This window comes from Lutjanus erythropterus, chromosome 12, assembly GCF_056507025.1.
Source record: "Lutjanus erythropterus isolate fLutEry1 chromosome 12, fLutEry1.hap2, whole genome shotgun sequence".
NCBI classification, from domain to species: Eukaryota; Metazoa; Chordata; class Actinopteri; order Lutjaniformes; family Lutjanidae; genus Lutjanus; species Lutjanus erythropterus.
The window spans coordinates 34423926-34443614 of record NC_139328.1 but is presented as its reverse complement, the minus strand read 5'-3'; the positions used below and the strand labels follow the sequence as shown (position 1 = coordinate 34443614).

General features: G+C 39.7%; 1 protein-coding gene and 3 non-coding genes across 4 annotated transcripts; 1 reads left to right on the top strand and 3 right to left on the bottom strand.

The window, feature by feature from the left end:
- Window positions 1–255: 255 nt before the first annotated feature.
- On the top strand, window positions 256–17639 carry dars2 (aspartyl-tRNA synthetase 2, mitochondrial). The gene is made up of 17 exons (XM_084732992.1): window positions 256–792; window positions 2011–2110; window positions 2236–2302; window positions 2440–2541; window positions 5482–5577; window positions 5685–5808; window positions 6088–6134; window positions 7218–7324; window positions 7454–7523; window positions 10304–10483; window positions 11643–11750; window positions 11943–12005; window positions 14423–14575; window positions 15466–15684; window positions 15794–15904; window positions 16004–16079; window positions 17166–17639. The coding sequence occupies exons 1-17, from the start codon at window positions 615–617 to the stop codon at window positions 17357–17359; spliced, it is 1995 nt and encodes a 664-aa protein (XP_084589118.1). The 5' UTR covers window positions 256–614; the 3' UTR covers window positions 17360–17639.
- trnae-uuc (transfer RNA glutamic acid (anticodon UUC)) lies at window positions 5178–5249 on the bottom strand. Its single transcript has one exon. It is a non-coding gene; the product is annotated as a tRNA-Glu (tRNA).
- trnae-uuc (transfer RNA glutamic acid (anticodon UUC)) lies at window positions 8247–8318 on the bottom strand. Its single transcript has one exon. It is a non-coding gene; the product is annotated as a tRNA-Glu (tRNA).
- Window positions 14025–14096, bottom strand: trnae-uuc (transfer RNA glutamic acid (anticodon UUC)). The gene has a single exon. It is a non-coding gene; the product is annotated as a tRNA-Glu (tRNA).
- Window positions 17640–19689: the final 2050 nt, after the last annotated feature.

Genomic DNA, 19689 nt, shown 5'->3' with positions numbered 1-19689 from the left:
TATTTTAGCAAATTTACATTCGTGAATGTAAAACTTTGAGCACAACAAGATTAGATTAATTAGGAAATACTCTCTTTCGCACATTGTGTTGATTCTTATTTTAAAAAAAAAAAACTAAAAAATCTAGCAGAATTACTGACTGACATCCACAGTAAAAGTGCGGCTCAAAAACCGTCTGCCAATTGAGTGCCGATTTAAATCGATGTTGCAGATTGACTAGTTCAGTCTAACTACAACCTGACGTCACATCCGTTTACGTCCGCTCGACTCCTACACGTATGGACCTGCATAGACGTGCTGTGTAAACTAACACAGAGCCCATCCACATGAGCAGAGGGTCTGAGAGGCGCTCAGGACGACCGAGACTGCGGAACCAGCGGAGGTTTGTCATCCTGACCCGGAGTGTGAGCTCCGGTCCCCGGTGGTTTTATCACTCTCATGTTGAATAACGCTGTGAATACATCCAGAACCTCTGGATAACAGTCTTTCTCCGGGTCAGAAGAGCTGCCATGTGCTTCATTCAAACAGCCAGACACACTGACCGGACAGCTGGGTGAGTGACAGCCTCACACAGCGTTACATCAGCCCGGTGTGTCGCTCTGTACTGACAGAAGATGGCAACAAGAAGCAGGTACCTGCTGCAGAGAGTGTGGAGAGGAGTCCGAGCTCACACTGTCTGCTGCCAGAGCTCACAACTGACCTCAAGTCAAGGACGCAGCCTGTTGTTGAGACCTCAACTTAGACATGTGAGCTGCTCACACACTCTCTACAAGTGTGATTCACCCAACACAGGTACTGTAACAGTCACCAGCTCTGTGTCTTTATGACTGATCATGTGACAGGTTATAGCTGATTGATTGTGGTATTGTCTTTGGACAGTGACTCCTGGAAGACTACAGAATGTGCACAAGGAAAATGAAGTTAGTCCAGAAACTCATATAAGAGAATGCAGCTGTAGCGTTACTCCAGTAGTTAGTTCACAGTATTACAAACAGTCTGGGAAATCCATGATAAGCTCCACAATATTCATTATAAAGTATTTACCACTGTATTAATCTGCTGGAAAATTCAGCAGATGGGATATTAGAATCAGTAACAAGAGGTCATTGGTCAGTTAAAGTGAACAAGAGACCCTTTTAACACATTTGCAGGAAAAGCATTGTGTTGCTAATAACATCAACAATGGCTCTGTTCATTTAAAGGTATACTATGCAGAATTTGTCTGTTGTTGTTTGTAAACATTTCAAGTTGGGCCCTCCTCTGCGGCATAACGAGCAAGCAAGAGAAAGAGGGCAATATCACCAAAACGTGGGCCTCGCCTTTAAATTGCTTTGTGCATTTACTCTGAACCAGGCAGTATAGGCATGACGTCACACCAGTGTGTCCTTTGACACAGCCAGCTGGCATTGCAGAATTAAAAGAGGTGAGACATAAGTCAACAGCACGTCAGTCAACAAGTGGTTATGTTCGTCTTCACACACAGAGCTGATAACCTCATGGATTTATAACACAAAGGTTTTTATGTGTTCCTGAATAAACAGGCTGTTGCTTCCTCTACTAGAGATAAGTTTAAAAGATCGTTTGTGCGATGATCTGTGGTGATGATGTCAAAACTCACCCCCTCATTACACCTCCGTACCTTTTACACAGACGACGAGGCAGAATAGTCCAGACTAGGCCAGAGAAAGCAGTGGAGAGAGCTTGAGATTGAATGAGGAGAGGGAGCAGCATTATCAATGACAAAACAGTGAGAAATAAGACAGAAAATATCACAATATTGTATTACACAAATGTAATCATCATCATCATCAGTCACAATGATCCTTTAAAGGAATGAAAACAGAAAGGTTCTTCTTTGGTTGAACAAATGCTTTATTATAATTTAATTTAAAAAAAAAGTCCTGTTAGACATGAAATGATTAGCCCAACTATTTTGATAATCTATCAGTTGTTTGAGTCATTTTTTAAGAAACAAAAATCTTATTTCAGCTTCTTAAATGTGTTTTCCAGGTCCCAGCAGTCTGTCATTCAGGAGTCACACCTGTGGAGAGCTGAGATCACATCATGTTGGAGAGAAGGTCACTCTGTGTGGTTGGGTCCAGTACCTCAGGTATTATTCTGTTACTGCTGTGTGCAAACTGACATGGAAATAACAGTTTATTTGAGTGATCAAAAATAAGTAGACTCTCAGTTTAAACGCACAACCTCACTGGAAACTGTTTCTCTCTCCATCAGGCAGGACCTGTTTGTCATCCTGCGAGATTTCAGCGGCTTGACACAAGTTCTGATTCCTCAAGAAGAAGTAAGGAGAAAAACAATCAAATACTGCAACGCAATGTCTGTATTGACTATTACAACAAATAATAAAGATATTAAAGATAATACAAACCTATTAATAATAATGCAACAAATTTGTGTTTATTTCTTCTGTGTTTTCAGTCTGCCAGTGATCTGAAAGCAGTCTTGTGTGATCTCACAGCCGAGTCTGTCATCAAGGTTACAGGAACAGTCAGAAAACGACCAGCAGGACAGGAGAACAAGGTTTGTGCATGATATTAGATCATAACTGACTCTCAAAAGCAGCTTCTGTTATTCCTATGAGGACGTTCAGCACTGCTAAATCATAAAAGAACTTGTTATGATGGAAACAAATCACATTAGAGTGGATACTTTGTCATTTACACATAACTTATCAATGCCTTATAGACAGTATAATAAATCTTAACCAATAACTGGTCAACCCTTAAAATTAAATGGAAGATTTCAAATGTCTAAATAAAAAGAGTTCAAATGAAGAAATAAATGACTCTTTGGTAACTGAATGAATTGTTTTTATTGTTGTCCAGCAGAGAGCAGCAAAGACCTGCCAGTACAAAATACAAAGTACTGTCATTAGGGCAATATATTGATTACTTCTATCATGATATGAGACTAGATATCATGTAGGATTTTGGATATCATTTTGTGTATTTAAAGTTTTCTTGCGGTAAAGTGATGTTTTCTGAACTCATCAGACTCTTCTAGCTGTTCTTTTATTTGCTTTTACTCACTTAGTCATTACCTCTGCATTACTGATGAATACTAGTGAAATACTGTTGCAATGTCAATAAATATTGATATTGAGCTATTGTTCAATCACTAAAATAATTGTAAAATTAATATTTTTGTCAAATTATGAATTTTATTATGGATGTTACAAGCAGGATAATGTACAGTGAGCGGGTCACTATTGCGAAATAAAGTCATAAAGTCATTTTAAAATGAATATTTTGTGTCACTGGATGATGAAAATCCTGCATCACACTGCTGGGATTTATTTCACAATAATGACCTCACTGCACATTATCCCTTACTTATCTTAGAGGAAATGTGTATGTTGAGATATATACATATATCATATAGCATGGAATATCCTAATAATATCCTAATAAAACCTTAAGCTCTGATGGACTTGTGCTTAAAGGGATAATTCACTCAAAAATGAGAATTCAATTGTTATCTACTCACCCTCATGCCGATTGAAGGTCGGGTTTAGTTTTTTAGTTTCACAAACAGAAAACACACAGAACAGCATTACAGAATCTCCCAAACAATGGAAGTGAATGGTGAGCAGTTTTCAAACAAAAAAACACAGAATAAAAACATAAAATTACTCCATACTGTTCGTCTGGTGTAATCCAAGTCTCCTAAAGCCCCGACATGCCAAGTTGACTTGAAAGATATCATTTACACTCTGTTTTTAGTCTGAATCTTCACTGTAGATCATTAGCCTGGAGTCACACTTATGTGCACACTGTCTGAATTGGGTGGGTGTGACAGTGTGTGAACAGCATGTCAGGGCTTTAGGAGGCTTGGATTACACCAGAAGAGCGGTATGCAGGCATTTTCTGTTGTTTTTTGGTTGGGGTTTTTTTTTTGTCACCATTCACTTCCATTGTTTGGCAGATTTCTGCAACACTGTTTCCTTGTGAAACTCCAGCAGTGTTTTGCACAGTAACTAAATAAACCTGACGTTCAGTCGGCCTGAGGGTGAGCAGATTATGACTGAATTTAAATTTTTTGGTGAACTATCCCTTTAAGTGCAAGAGGCCGTAAGGGCCTGAAATGTTCTAAACAGGAAAGGGAGAGCACTTATCAAAACAGCATCAAACACTTGCATGAAAATGTTCTTCTTTTCCTGTAGTAGTTTCTTGTTTTTCATGCTTACAGGCTTTCCCTGGTAACCCTGTCTTTAACATGACAGCACTATGGACTGTGGGAGATTCCCTTAGTCAAAGTCTGCGGAAATGCGGACTTATGGAAAGTGGAAAGTGTGCATAAAGAGCTCAAAATGTCCTCATGCACTTGACGACTGTGGACATTAAGATTGGGCCTAGTTTTCGCGAGGAGGTGCGAGGTGCTGCCCACAAGCTGTGAGTGGACAGCTGGATGGTGTTTCATTTTGGCATGGACATTGCATTTCCATGTCAAAAAGGAAAAGCCTCCCATGCATGTCTTTTAAGTTTTTATATAATCACAGGCGTACAGAAAAAGGAAATCCACGTAACAACAGCTGTGTTTCTATCAATGTATTTTTATTCACATTTTGAACTATGGCTTAGAAAAGGTTGATGGAAAAGGCAAAATTTGAAAAAACAACTGGTTTAGTTTCCAACTTACAATCTCTACTTCTTCTACTTTGTTAATGTAGCTTACACCACTAACTTCTGACAAAACTATTTGTTCAAAACCTGTTGATGGAAACAAGCATAATTAGATTTTTTTTTGACATTTCAGAAGTTTGCTTCAAATTTGCTTGACATTATATAGAAACATGGCTACTGTGTATTGTACTTCACTTTATTTCTATGTTTGATTTTTATTCAGGCACTGTAAATCGTCCACAGAAAATATATCTTAAAGAGTGTTGCAAAACGTTGCACACCTTTGACAGAAAATGTAGTGTTGAACCAGAAGGATGCTGGAAAATTGATTGCCCTTCTGCAGAGTGGACACTTTCGTCCTGAAATGTTTCAAATAGGCGTCCTTACAGTGATTCTCCTGTGAGCAGAACCAACCAGGCCCAGTCCACTTCAGTGTGATACAGTTCCCACTGTTTAATCTGCCTGTGCTAAGGAGGCAGCATTGAAGCTGCTTTAGATTTCCAACAGTTATTGATTGTTTGAGGTAAAGGGCAGTTCCCATACCAGGAGTCGAACCCGGGCCGCCTGGGTGAAAACCAGGAATCCTAACCGCTAGACCATATGGGAATACAGAAGAAGTCTGACGTTGGCCTTGAGAACACTGCATGTACAGTCTGTTGGGAGGCAAACATTTCAGCCATCTTTTCAGTAAACATCTTTAATCATATGAGGGATTTAATAATAATTTAATATCATTAAAGTTTCAGTTCAGTGATGAAAAGCAGAACCTTGAGGGTCTTCCTCTGATCTTTTTGATGTGGTCATTTCTTATTTCTCTCTGCTGTGTCCATACCAACAGGCGATGCCAACAGGAGACGTAGAAGTCCTGGCTGACAGTGTGGAGGTTTTTAATCTGTGCCGGAAGCTGCCTTTTGAAATTAAAGACTTTGTCAAAGTAAGTAGCTCATGTTACATATACTGTATGTGCAGCATTTTACCATCGCTCAAGCAGGTAATGCTAATAATCCTGAATGATTGTTTTTATGTGGTTTGATTGTACAGAAATCAGAGGCTTTGCGGATGCAGTATCGTTACCTGGACCTGAGATCCTCTCAGATGCAGAAGAACCTCAGACTGAGATCTCAGCTGGTGATGAAGATGAGAGAATACCTCTGTAATGTACACGGTATGGAGAGCCACATTCATTTCTCCCTTCAATGAATCTTTTCCAGGACAGTGGCTGACTGATGATTTTCTTGAGCAGGGAAACATGTCTGACTTTTGGTTGCCCACAGACCTTCACATTCACACTCCAAAGTATACTGCCCCTGTTGACTCTCCCCTTAATGTGGCCTGTCTGCCCTTAAACTTTAGTGGAATAGCAGAGAAACCAATAGTAGAATCCAGGTGCTTGTTGCTGAAGCATGACTGAACTTTCTAATAGTCTCTTTTTTCTTGTTGATAGGTTTTGTCGATGTGGAAACTCCTACCTTGTTTAAAAGAACACCAGGGGTAAGAGCCTCTTTTATCTTTTATCTTTTATCTAGAATCAGATAGCCTGTTTACACCTGGTATTAACATGTAACATGGGTGATCCAGTCACAAGTGGACAGCTGTAAAGACATCAGTTTACACAGATCTCACATCCCTCCTCTATATGCAATGAAACACATAGCTAAATCATTGCCATTTGCAAAGACCAAACGCACAAACGGACCCAAAGCTTTTTACACAAAAAACAGAAATAACTTAATGTATAACATTTGCCGAATTTACAGTAAGGCTCAAATAATTAAGAATTTGTCAAAGAGAGAATTTTTAAAAGTCTATAAAGTGTCTCCTAACTCAACAACTCCCAAAATTGCAAGTTTTCTAAATGGAGTCTGGGGACATTCTCCACAGGCAATAGGAAAGTAGCCTATATTGGATACTGTTTGCTGTATTTGTGAAATTTGACATGTTTAACATCAATAAAATGTTATCTTCTTTCATAGATTTAGCATAAATGCTGAAAGCAGTTAAAACAGTGTGTGTGGTGGCCTGGTAACTCAGTTGTTGGAGTGTGAAGCTCATGTGATGAGGTTGTGAATCATCTCCAGCAGCTGTTGGTTCAACTCCCATCTGCAGCCCTTCGCTGCATTGTCATCCCCAACTCTTTGTCTACCACTTTCCTGTCCTCATTTCAGTTGTCCTGTCAAAATAAAGGCATGAAAGCCCCCCAAAAAATGTAAAACAAAACAAAAAACTTTGAGTTGCAGGTAAGATGTACTTACCTGCAACACAGAGTGTACTAAAAACTAAGTAGCCCCCAGTACAGCGATGCCACAACTCAGTGTTTTTAACAATGAAATAAACAATTTAATGTTTTGTATTTAATACTGTATTTATAAGAATGCACAAATGATTAAGACTTTGTAATTTCTATTTTACTCACTAAGTCATGTGTTCTCAGTTTGGAACACAGCTCCCCGATGCTCAACACAATACATATAATATTTAATATTAGGACAAAGCAGTTACAAGTTGATCATTTTTGTGCAGATACAGAAGTACAGTATACAACGGCTAGACCTTGTACTTTCTTTTGTGTTTCAGGGAGCCAAAGAGTTTGTGGTTCCGTCCAGAGAGCCAGGCCGGTTTTATTCTCTACCCCAGAGTCCACAGCAGTTTAAACAGCTGCTGATGGTGGCTGGTATAGACAGGTGGGTGCAGGTTTGGACAGAGGAATAGTAAATGTTTTTCCAGCTGTGGTCTGACTGGCATTTGCACTGTTGTATTGTACATTAGTACATACATGTCTTTGTGTTTCTCCATGGTTTTTATCATGTCAGGTACTTCCAGATGGCCCGGTGCTACCGAGATGAAGGCTCAAAACCAGACCGGCAGCCTGAGTTCACTCAGGTAGGACAAGTGGGGCGGGAAAGAGAAAAATGCACTCGCTCACAGGTTTTACGTTGCCAGTACACTGTACTCTCAAAGACCTTGCTTTCTGTGACTGTGGATACTTTCATACTCTTTCGTAAAGTGTTCTAGCTGAAATAATCAAAACTGGTCTAGGAATTGAGACCACTTATCTGACAGGGAAACTAGGTAAAAAAAATTCCCCATCACAGGAGTCACATCGGCGTTTCCTGGATGAAAACCAGAAATTGTAACTGCTTGAACATGTGTGAACTCATCATCTATCATCTGCTGATTATTTAGTCTCTGGGGGCAATGACCAATGTTTCAGGGACTCTGGTATAGAATTGGCTATAAAGATAATGGATATCCTTGCTAAGACTTCTTGGCACTTCTGTGTGGTGGTCATTTTTTACAGTCCTATTGGTAACTTGCTGTAAGATGATAGCCAGTGGGTTCCATAATTGCATTTAGTCTTAGATGAGACCTACCATGTAGCCAGTTTACGCTTAGTAAACAAGCTAATTAAAAGCTAAATTGGCATCAGACAGTAGCTAATGGGTTCTGAGATTGCATTTTTTCCACTTTAGTTGCCCACATGGACTGCTTACCTGCATGCAACCAAAGCCTACTCAAACATGATTGGTCAATATTACTCAGAATGGACATAGTATTTAGGATTCTCCTGATACCAACATCTCCTCCCTTGCCCATAAATATTTATTCCCATACCGGGAGTCGAACCCGGGCCGCCTGGGTGAAAACCAGGAATCCTAACCGCTAGACCATATGGGAATACATTTAAATTACAAATGAGTCTTGAAACCATGTTTTAGCTATCTCAGATCCCATTGGCTATTGTCTGACAACATCTTAGTCTCTGGGGATAATGGCAAAGCTCTCAGGGCTTCCACTGTAGAGGCTAAAGACCTACTCTTCTGTGCATTGGTCATTGTTTGCAGTCAGATTAGCAACTTGAGACATGAGACTGGAGTTCATGATGTCCTTCACAAGTAGCCAGTTTATGCTCAGTTAGCAAGTTAACAAAAAGCTAAATTGTGGTCAGACGGTAGCTGAAGGGTTCAAGGTTTGCATTTTAGCCAATATAGTCCACCTCTTGTGTTCACAAAGACTGTTAACCTGCAGGCAACCAAATCCTACTCACACATGACTGGTCAATACTACACACACTAGACTTCAGATGACATTTACGACCAGACTGTTTCACAAGAAGCCAGCTGACACTTGGGTAACAAGTGAATAAAATTACATTCACCCACATGCAACCAAATGTGATTGGTCAATACCACTCAGAGTACAAACAGAAACCAGAACGTAGGGGAAAAATGGGACTAAATGGGAAAGTTGAGACCATCTTGAAACTCACTGGCTATCATCTGACAACGACTTAGCCTCTGGGGGCAACAACCAATGTTTCAGGGTTTCTGATGCAGTCAGTGGATATGCTGGCCAAGACTTCTTCCTCTGGGCAGTAGTCATTGTTTACAGTCTGATTTGAAACTTGAGTTGCAAGAATGGAATTTAGAGACATCTACGACTGGATTGTTCACACGTAGTCAGTTGAGTTTACGTCAGATAAATTTTAAAAAGAAAATAAAAAGGTAAATCGTCTTCACATAATAGCTGCTAGGTTCTGCCAGTTCAGCCAATGTGTTTGACTTCTTTTGGTCTCCACATAGACCATTTTCCTGCTTTACAGTGAGTGGTTAATGCCACAAATGGTAACTAGAACATTTCCAATGTTAAGATCTACATTCATTTGCAGAATCTGTTCATAGAGATTAGGAAAACATTTGTTCCCGTACTGGGAGTAAAACCCAGGCCATCTGGGTGAAAACCAGGAATCTGTAGCAATCTGGGGTCTTATCAGCTATTGTCTGATAATGAGTGAGACTCTGGGGTCAATATCCAATGTTTCAGGGTTTCCTCTTCTATGCCTTGGTCATTGTTTATAGCAACTTCAGAGGCGAGAATGCAGTTGAAAGACAACCTCCCAAGTAGCCAGTTTATGCTCAACAGAAAGCTTGTCATCAGACGGTAGCTGAGATTGCATTTCACCTCTTTTGCCTGCCACACAGACTGTTTTATCTGCATTCAACCAAGGCCTGCTCAAATGGTCAGTTCTACTGGGAAAACAAATGTACTACAAATGGAAATCCCTTGTTTACAGATTAGGTAAATATGTGGTCCACTAGCAGTACTCTTGAGAGCATCTTGAAACCCATCCAGAACCCATCCATCCGGTGGCCTCCGGTGGTGGTCTGGAAACAACCACCAATTTATTTTTTGGGGGCATGGGCAAATGTTTTGGGGCTTCCAGTGTAGTGCCTTGTTCCTGCATTTTGTTGACCTTGCGTCCATTTTCGAAATGGACAAACAAACACATGTAAACAGGGGAGCTGCACTGGTCTTATATTCAAGGGTTCATAATAGACATGGAGAAAGTTAGAAAAAAAACTTGGACTGGAACATGTGGGAATATATTGGAAAGCCTTTGGGAAAAGCAAGGTGGTGCCAAGACTTCCTCTTTGGTTTGCCAGTCATCGTTTACAGTCCAGATCACAACTTGAGATGCAAGAATAGACTCGTGGGACAGCCTTTACAAACAGATAGTTTCACAAGTTGTTAGTTTACACTCAAAGTCAAAACTTGACCATATGGGAACACACTGGAAGGAAGAATTTGTGTTGTACTTGTGTTGACTTTGACTGAACTTGTTAGTTTAAAGTCCTGATCTGTGATCTCATTGTCTTTCCCAGGTAGACATAGAAATGTCTTTCGTGGACCAGGCAGGTATCATGTCCCTGGTGGAGGGTTTGTTACAGTACTCCTGGCCTGCAGAGAAAGGTCCCATTAAGGTTCCTTTCCAAACCATGACATATGAAGAGGCCATGAGGGACTACGGTGTGGACAAGCCTGATACCAGATTCAGTATGAAGGTGGGTGAGGAGACCTGGATCACCAAAAAAATCTACTGACCTATACAAAGAATTAACTATTGTTCTTTGTTACTGGTCACTTTATCATAAAGCAGCAAGGGTCTAAAACTCCACAGGAAACCTTTAACCTTTAACCTGCTCTGAAGAAGGTTAGCCATGCAGTATATTGTCAGTTACCATGGTGATCTACCTTGGTTAAAAGTGAACCAGCTTCACAACAGAGGAAAACTTGAGTCTAGCCTAAAAATGGCTGGTTAACCCAATAATCTCACCCCATGATACAGGCCACTCCTTAAAACTTCCTAAACCAAGTGATTTATCATCCTGTAATTGTGCAACTGCCACTTTGTCACCTCAGATTAATTCACAAGCCAATTTTGGTAGCTATCTAAGAGAAACTAGCATGTATGGATGAGTCTAGTGTGTATGCATGAGAGTAGTGGAATACAGGCAAATCTAGACTGAAACAAGTCCAAAACAAGCAATATAAATCAGTTTCAAAATGAAAATGTTAACAAAAGAGTTCAAAATTAATGTGACCACCACGTATGTTGATTGCAAACTGAAGCAATTGTTGATCACTTGCCGCTGGTTAAGATAGAGGACTTAGCTGTCAATGAAAAAACAGGGCAGTCAGTAAAATAGGTTTTCAAGAATTGTGCATCACTTCAACCACTAGAGGTCTTTGAGCATACAATCATAATTGTGCACAAAAAGTCTTAGGCTTATGGGTCCTGTAGTATGTGAGACTAGCTGCAGACAGATATACACACACACACACTAACCCCAGAGATAATTTAATTCTGTTTCCAGAACAACCACAGGAGGCCAGTAAGCAGTGTCTTTATCTATTGATGTCTCAGAACATGAGAGCACTTGTCAATAATCTGTTGCATAGCCCTCTTGAAATGATGCCTGTTGTGAGCATGCATATTGAGCCGTACCAGTACTGGACTGTGTTAACCCAAACAAACTGTTTTGGTTGTTGGCTTAAAACTAAAAAATCATTGCTGTTAAAGGTAGAAAATAGGTTTTATCCTCTTGTATGATATACTCAGGGGGCATGTCAATGTGTCTGTGGTACCAGCAGTGTTTAACCACAGATTTTTGCCACTATGTCTGAATACCTGTCTTTCTTCTTATCTGTCTGTCTGTCCAGCTGGTTGATCTCAGCGAGGTTTTCTTATCCACGGAAATTGAATTCCTCAGATCAGCTCTCAGCCAACCAGAAGGCTCTGTTCAGGCCATCTGTGTCCCCAGTGGAGCGGTAAGAACAGAACCATGTCCTGTGGAAAGAAATCCATCAGAGGATACTGTACATACGCTGTCAAGTATAACTTAAAAATAATGAAAACAGAGTAACGGGTTTGCTGATATCTATTTTGCCATCCTTACCTTCGTTGAGCCCTCCACAGCTCTCTGTCTCATATGAGATTCTCTGTCTTGTGTTTGATTACAGAAACTGTTCAGTGGGAAAGATTTGGAGAATCTGAAACAAACAGCTAAGACTCAGTTTGGACAGGTAAGTTCTTCTCCTCCTTCTTCTCTTGTCTCCCCTTTCTTTCCTTACTTTCACATCTTGTATTGCATTATGATTGTGTTTTGAGATCTTTGTGAAGTCATCCTTTTAAGTTATGCCTCATTCTTTTGTACTAATATACAATGTAGTAGCCCTTTACAAAAGCTTGCAAAGTTAAAAGCCTTTGAAACCTTGGCTTCAAATCATCAGTGTTTCTCTATAATATTAAATATTCATGACTAAGTAAGCAAGTAAAGTTACAAGACATCCTTAGGTATTGTTTAGTAAGAATTTAACACCCCAAAAGTCTGTTATCAGCTTCCTCAGGATTGTGTGGGTGCAGTTTGAACAGATTTCACTGACAGAGATTAAACAACACACCAGTGTTGCCAGATGCCAAAAAACAAATAATGGCACAAAGACTCCAAAATTATCATATTTCAAGGGAAGCTATCATACATCAAAATCCAGACTCCAGAGCATTACAAATTGTGTTTTTTAATACATATAAATCACAGTGAAGGGTGTTTGAAGGTCAGTGCCATGGTTCACAGTATATCCATAGGTTGATAAGTTGAGCACCTTTGCAGCCGAGCATGTAAGCGAATAGTTTCCAGGTATTATATTTCCTCAAATAAAAAACGGTAATCAAATAAAAGCCAGGTCTCAAATAATAGCCAGGGAAAAACAATGGTGGGTAAACTCCTGGTGTCTGTCATATTATGTGCATGACAGTTAAGCATCATGTATATTTCTATCGCTTTAATTTAATGAATAATCATTCTATTTTCAAGACCTTGTTATTCTGGATTAAGTGTTATTGTCCCATTTCAACCACTGCAGGTGTATTATTAATATGTACTGTTAATGTAACTGTAACAGACTGTATTTCATAGTAACATACAAGCACTACTAGATGGCAGAGGTGGTGGTTTTCTACAACACGTTCCTGCAAATGTTTAACAATAAAAGCCTTATTAAGAAATTAAGGGTTTTTGTCCACTGAAAAGCTAGAGGGCTTTTATTTTGAAACTGTTAGGAACTGTTGAGTTTGTATAAACAGCTTAAAACAGTAACATTAATAGGGCAATCAGGAGTGGATAAAAATGTGGCTTCATACTAAAATATGGCCAATTATACTGATTAAACAGAGGGAATTTTGAGTTAAAGGCCTGACTCTAATACAAGGCAGCTTCAGATAAAGGCCTGTTACCTTTTGCAGGTAAATAAAGGTCCTGGTCACTAATTGAGAAAATAAGGTAATTATTTTGTGTACCACAAAAACAAAGTGCAGCTGAGGGAGTATTTTGCAGGTGTTGAGTGATAAACCAAAGTACAGATTAAATTTGATGTGATGATGGTGCTAGATGAAAAGACAGGAGATCACCAGAAGTAGTTAGGATTCATCCTGTGCGGGGTGGGAGGCATCTGGTGTAGAGGCCAAAGACCTCCTCTACTGTGCACTGGTCATTGTTTACAGTCAGATTAGCAAATTGAGACTTGAGAATGGAGTTCAGAGATGGCGTCTGCGACTGGATTGTTTCACAAGTAGCCAGTTTACATTCAGTTATCCAGTTAATAAAAAAGCTAAATTGCCGTCTGAGGGTAGCTGATGGTTTCTGAGATTGCATTTCAGCCAATGTGTTCTGCCTTGTTTGCTCTCCACATGGACTGTGTACCTATAGACATACATAAATAGATGTTGCATCGACCACTTTGGCTTTTTGCTGCGTTATGTTGACCTTCCTGATTCAGGAAAAACTCAGCTCCCTTATTAACATGTATTTGTTCACAGGTAAGTCTTGACTTAACAAAAATGGTGATGATGTAGACAATGATTCAAAGGCCAATCCAGCATCTACGTATGTCATATGTGTTTCCTTTCATACAATCAATACCTTCTTAAACATGATTGATCAATATTAGTTGGACTACAAACATAAAGCAGAATGCTTCTAATACCAAGATATAGCCTGTAATATTGATATGCAGAATCTGTTTAGAGATTAGGGTAAATGTTTATTCCCATACCGGGAGTCGAACCCGGGCCGCCTGGGTGAAAACCAGGAATCCTAACCGCTAGACCATATGGGAATACGTACGGTGATAGCACCATGTCTTGAGACAGTGTTGCAGCAGTCCTGGCCAGATCTCATCAGCTATTGTCTGATAACAATCTCACCTCTGGAGGCCTCTGGGAGAAATGTTTCTGAACCATTTAGTCATCATCAATCATGTATCACTCTGTCTATGAAGGTGATGTGCAAAATTGCAACGATACCTCTCTGACAAATCTGAAGCAAAAACTTTAGAAAACCAAGGTTTATTGCAAGAGTGAATTGTACGGGTCAAGTATTCTTGTGTCCACCCCCATTATAATCTCAGTGTCTTTTTCTCTGCATGTGTGTGTGTTTTGTCAGGAGCTGAGCGTGGTGCTGGTCAAAGCAGACGGGACATTGAAGTCTCCCCTGAAGAAGCTGCTGTCTGCCTCAGTCACAGAGGAGCTGCTGCAGAGGACTGGAGCCGAACCAGGAGACCTGCTGCTGATGGCAGCTGGCTCCCTCCACACTGTGGTAAGAGACTGATTCAAATGTAGGCTAGGTTGCACCAACAAAGGTTATTTTTTTTTTTTATACCTGATAAAATCATGGTTTAATTTGAACTTATGTTGGACCAAACTTTTAAACTTGCGCAAAATGAAAAAAAGATTCAATTTAAACATCAGTTTTTACATTAGTAATAACTAACTGTTTAGTTAGCTAGCAAACAATCAAAGGTTGTTTTAACTTTTCAGCCAGCAAGCACCCAGTGTAATATTTTGTTAACTTTTTAGCTAGCTAACAATTAAACTTTTTTTTTAAACTTTTACCAAAATAATACTTTTAAACTTTTTAGCTGGCTAGCAAACAAAGTAACATTTCTAATTTTTTTTAGTTTGCTAGAAAACAATATCATGGTTTCTTTGAACTTTTTAGGTAACTTGCAAACAATTTTAAAAACTAGCTAGCAAACAATATAACACTTATTAGCTTGCTAGCAAACAATGTAGCATTTTCTTAAGGAATACAAAGTAGTGCAATACTTAATACTTACTTGATCTCAACTGCATTAAAATTAAGATTTTATTCATTTATTTTGTGTTAATTTCAGAATAAATCACTAAACTTTGATTTACCAGTCTAAGATTAGTTTTTAAATTGTGCAACAGAGCTCCGCTTAATTTTATTTTAATCTGGGTTTGCTCGTTTTAAACCTAGTTTTGCTAAACTGGTTAGAACTAATCTTAGATTAAATAAATACTTGTTGGTGTAACCCAGTCTTAGATTAGGTTGGACTGATAAATTGGAAAGTTGTACAACACAGCAAGGAAAGATAAACCAGCATGTAACGTGATGTGTGTTAATTCTTCTTCTGTCTCTCCATCCTTCCTCTCTCTCTTACCTCACCCCTGCTCCGCTCTCAGCGCTCGTTGCTGGGTAATCTTCGCCTGCAGTCTGCAGAGCTCCTGGAGTCTCGTGGCGTTCCAGTACGCGACCCTTCAGCCTTCCACTTCCTGTGGGTTCTGGACTTCCCTCTCTTCTTGCCCAAAGAAAATGAGCCGGAGGAGCTGGAGTCAGCCCATCATCCGTTCACTGCTCCACTGCCAGAGGACACACAGCTACTCTACACAGAGCCACACAAGGTGGGCACGTAGATTCGTCTTTTTTAAAAATAATTTTCTGGATATTTGGATATAATCATACATCATGTGGAATGCATCAAGCCTTATGGTCGCACTCTGTCATTCTCAGGTCCGTGGTCAGCATTATGACCTGGTGCTGAATGGCAGTGAGATTGGAGGAGGATCCATCCGCATCCACAAGGCCTCAGAACAGCTTCATGTCCTGAAAAATATCCTCAGGGTCAGTCATTGTATATTGTGCTATAGTTCAGCCTGCTTTGGGTTCAATCTATAATCTGTCATAACTGTTGTTGACATGTCTGTGACGTGTGTGCTTCAGGAGGATCCCAGTCTTCTCTCTCACCTGCTGGAGGCTCTGGACTCAGGAGCGCCCCCACATGGAGGCATTGCACTGGGTGAGCTTAACTCTGCACTTGAACACAGTTTGCTTTAGCAATCACTGAGCTAGCTGAGCACAGTGAAGAAACATAAAGCTCTGTTTTTACTCACTTGGTTGCGGGCATTTTCAGACCTGCAGTTTGTTCGTCTGTTCTGATTCAGGGACTAATCTGATAGAATTGCTGCATTTGTGCGTTGGTTCATTTGTGTTCACATGGCAACATTGAAGAGCGGTCCAAAAAGTTGTAAAAAATATGTCATGCACAAAGAAGCTGTTCTCTCAGAGCAGTCAGATATGTTCCCAGAAAGACTTGCCTCAAAACGCTTCCTCCACTTTCTTTTTTTTTTCTTCATTAGGGAAAATAAATAATGAACAAAATATCAATAAATGAACAAAATATCCAGTTACAGTAAGCATCTAGACTGCGACAAGAAAACAATGTCCTGATGCGTCTTATTAGAAGATGTGCCGCCTCAAGAGTTTGGCGTGGGAGCTGGGCTCTGATGGGTCCATACCACCTTTTATTTCATGTTAAGTTTTATTTTATGTCGCTTTTTATGACACCAACCTCTCACCTTTCAGTTACTCACATGCTCCCGCTCTCTTTTCTGCTAACAGTCTCAACTACTACCAAATTTAACCAGTTAGTGCTAACAACAATTATCTAATAAAATCAAGCAAATAGGTGATTCAGACAGCAGCTGTCTGATCATTGTTTTGAATAAATACACTACCTTTGCACGTGTGTATTGTATTGTAGCTGTATCTACTGAAGTTAGCATGATAACCAGGTAGCCAGCTAATAGTACTATAACAGTACTAGTAAACAAACAAGAGTTTGCTGTTTCTATCCTGCTGACCTTTATTTCACTAAAATTCCACGTTTGAATCAGCTCCATCCCCAATTATTGATCGAAAATTTTGGGTGGGGGGCTTTGAACTTTTGTCGGCTTCCGAAAGGGTTTCGTGCCAAAAAACGTTTAGGAACCACTGCAATAAATGATGCACGTAATAACCAATGTTAGCTCAATTAATGAGCTAAAAGGTGAAAAATGGTTCTAAATGTATTAAATCATTTAATTATTCCTGCACGTTTTTGTAGGTTTGGACCGGTTGGTCTCCATCATGGTCGGGGCTCCCAGCATCCGTGATGTCATCGCCTTCCCCAAGTCGTTCCGGGGCCACGACCTCATGAGCTGCGCCCCTGACCTGGTATCTGAGGAGGAGCTGAAGTCGTACCACATCTCTGTCAAATGGCCCTCAGTGCAAGGAGGAGGAGAGAAGGATGGGAAGTGAGGAGGTAAAGGAAGAGGACATAAGAGAAAGAACTCTGCGAGCCACACGAGGAGGACAAGGAGACAGAGACGAGCAGACAATGAGCGGGCGGTGCAGAGACTGAAGCCTGTGGAGATGTCTGCCAGCTGGCTGCAAGATATGAGGAGGAGGAGAGAAAATGAGGAGGAGGTGATGTTATGGCTGCATCTCAGGAACGTTACTTTGAAATGGAAGAGAAAATGGAACATGGAAACAGACACAGCCTGCAGTATGGAGATCTGTAACTCTGACTGGTTCAACAACACTGGAGGTTTATAGATACTGAACCTCTCATATGATGAAGGTTCCTCCCAGATCTGCACCTCATGTTTACCTTCTTTAATAACAATGTTAAATGAATGATTAACAATTTCCTCGGTTCAAAATGAGGAACATTTCGAGGACTTTTAGGTCTACTGGCTCCAAAGAGCTGCTTATTTTCTACTGGTTTGTGTCACATAATGGTCTAAATGTTGTTTCTGAGTGTCCACCTCGATAAGAATAAATCTCTGGAGAAACACTTGAAAGCTGTAATTTGTTGGGAAGGAAAACAAGTTTAAGCATGCTGGAAGAAATGGTCACAAAGAGCTTGTGTCCAAGGCATTTCTGAACATAATTTTTGATTTGATTTGGGGGGTAAATACTAGTTTTTTTTGAAAGGATAGACTGCCTGAATAAAAGAAGAAGAAAAACATATTATACACACTCACCTGTAGGGGTCTAGTCATGCAGATATGGATTGACGACACATTAAAAAACAATATGAAGAGATTCAAGAACAGCTTCATTATCAAACCATCTGTCCTGCATGGAAATATTAGCATTTCTTACACTTCTCAACTTGTTTATTCAGGTTATTTCAGAATTTTTTGGCTCAGTTTTTTGGTCCAGGTTTACTTTTGAGATATCTGCCTCCACACCAGGATCAATCAATTCTATATGATTATTACACAGTGTTTTACAAAGTAAGTTAAGCACTTATGAGAAGGCCAAAGATAGGCTCACATTTTTTCATTTCTGTCTTAAAGGGACAGTACACCCTAAAATCAAAAATACATATTTTTTTCTCTGGCCTGTAGCGCTTTTTATCCATCAAGATAGTTTTGGTGTGAGGTGCAGAGGTTTTAAGATGTCAACCATACAGATGTCTGCCTTCTCTCCAGTATAATGGGACTAAATGGCACTCAGCTTGTGGCAAAGACAAAAGGCCTGCCCATATACAGTACACAAAAACACTGTACCACAACAAGCCAGATATATTGGATCTTTGAGAACCACTTTGCAGTCACTTTGAAGTTAATGTAATCACTCCTCTACTAAAACCAATGTGTACAATAACCAAAGATAGTTCCATTAGATTGTGCTCTAGAAAGAAAGCAGTTCCTACGTTAAACTGCTCGCGACAAGGTCTGTGGATTATCTTGAGTAGCTGTGATATAATTTTTGGAAAGAGACGTCTCTTGTCACAGGTCAGATTTTCTAAAGCCTGAAAACAGCCAAGGGAAGGAGCAGAAATTGTGTTTTCTCTCAATCCATGTGAGTTACAATGTGCTGAAAGGTTATTATTTATTTTTTTTGTCCAGTGACAGCAAAAATAAACTGCCTACCTCAGCTTTAAAAAAAAGTGACTGCATGTCAATTTGGTGTTTTAACCTTGTTTCTGCAGCCCAAATATTTTATTATGTAATTTAAAAATCAGTTCTGGATCAGGTATTTTCAAAAAGACTAGTTGCACAGCAAACATTTTGACATGTCATGTCAGAAAACTCACAGGAATATTACTGATTGCTGCATTCCACTCAGGGGAGGTCTTTCTCTTGTGCATGTTGATTCACTGTCACTGTTACTGGGCCACTGAATGGAACTGAGCCTTAATTACTGTTATTAAGTCCACCTGTGTTTTTCCTGCTCTGACAAGTCAAAATGTCTGCTGTTAAACCACGTCATAGAGCCTTTTCACAGCAGCCATATTGACATGAAATAGAAGGATAAACACAGGTGTTACCAAAGATATTAGTTAAGGCCCTGCAACACTAATTGTTACTGGATGTTAATTAACATCATTGGTAACACCTGTGTTTATCCTATTTTATGTCAATATGGCTGCTGTGAAAAAGGTCTATTACATTCATTTTGAACTTTTTTTTCAGATATATGGAGCCCCTACTATGTTGAAAGGGTTTAAGGGTATAAGTATACCTAATCTAAGGTCACAAACATGTAAATGCGAAAAAAAGCAGCATCTGTTTGTATCCATATGTATCTAATAGCCTCTATTTGGTATAGAGGATTAAAAAAACTTAAGTGTATCA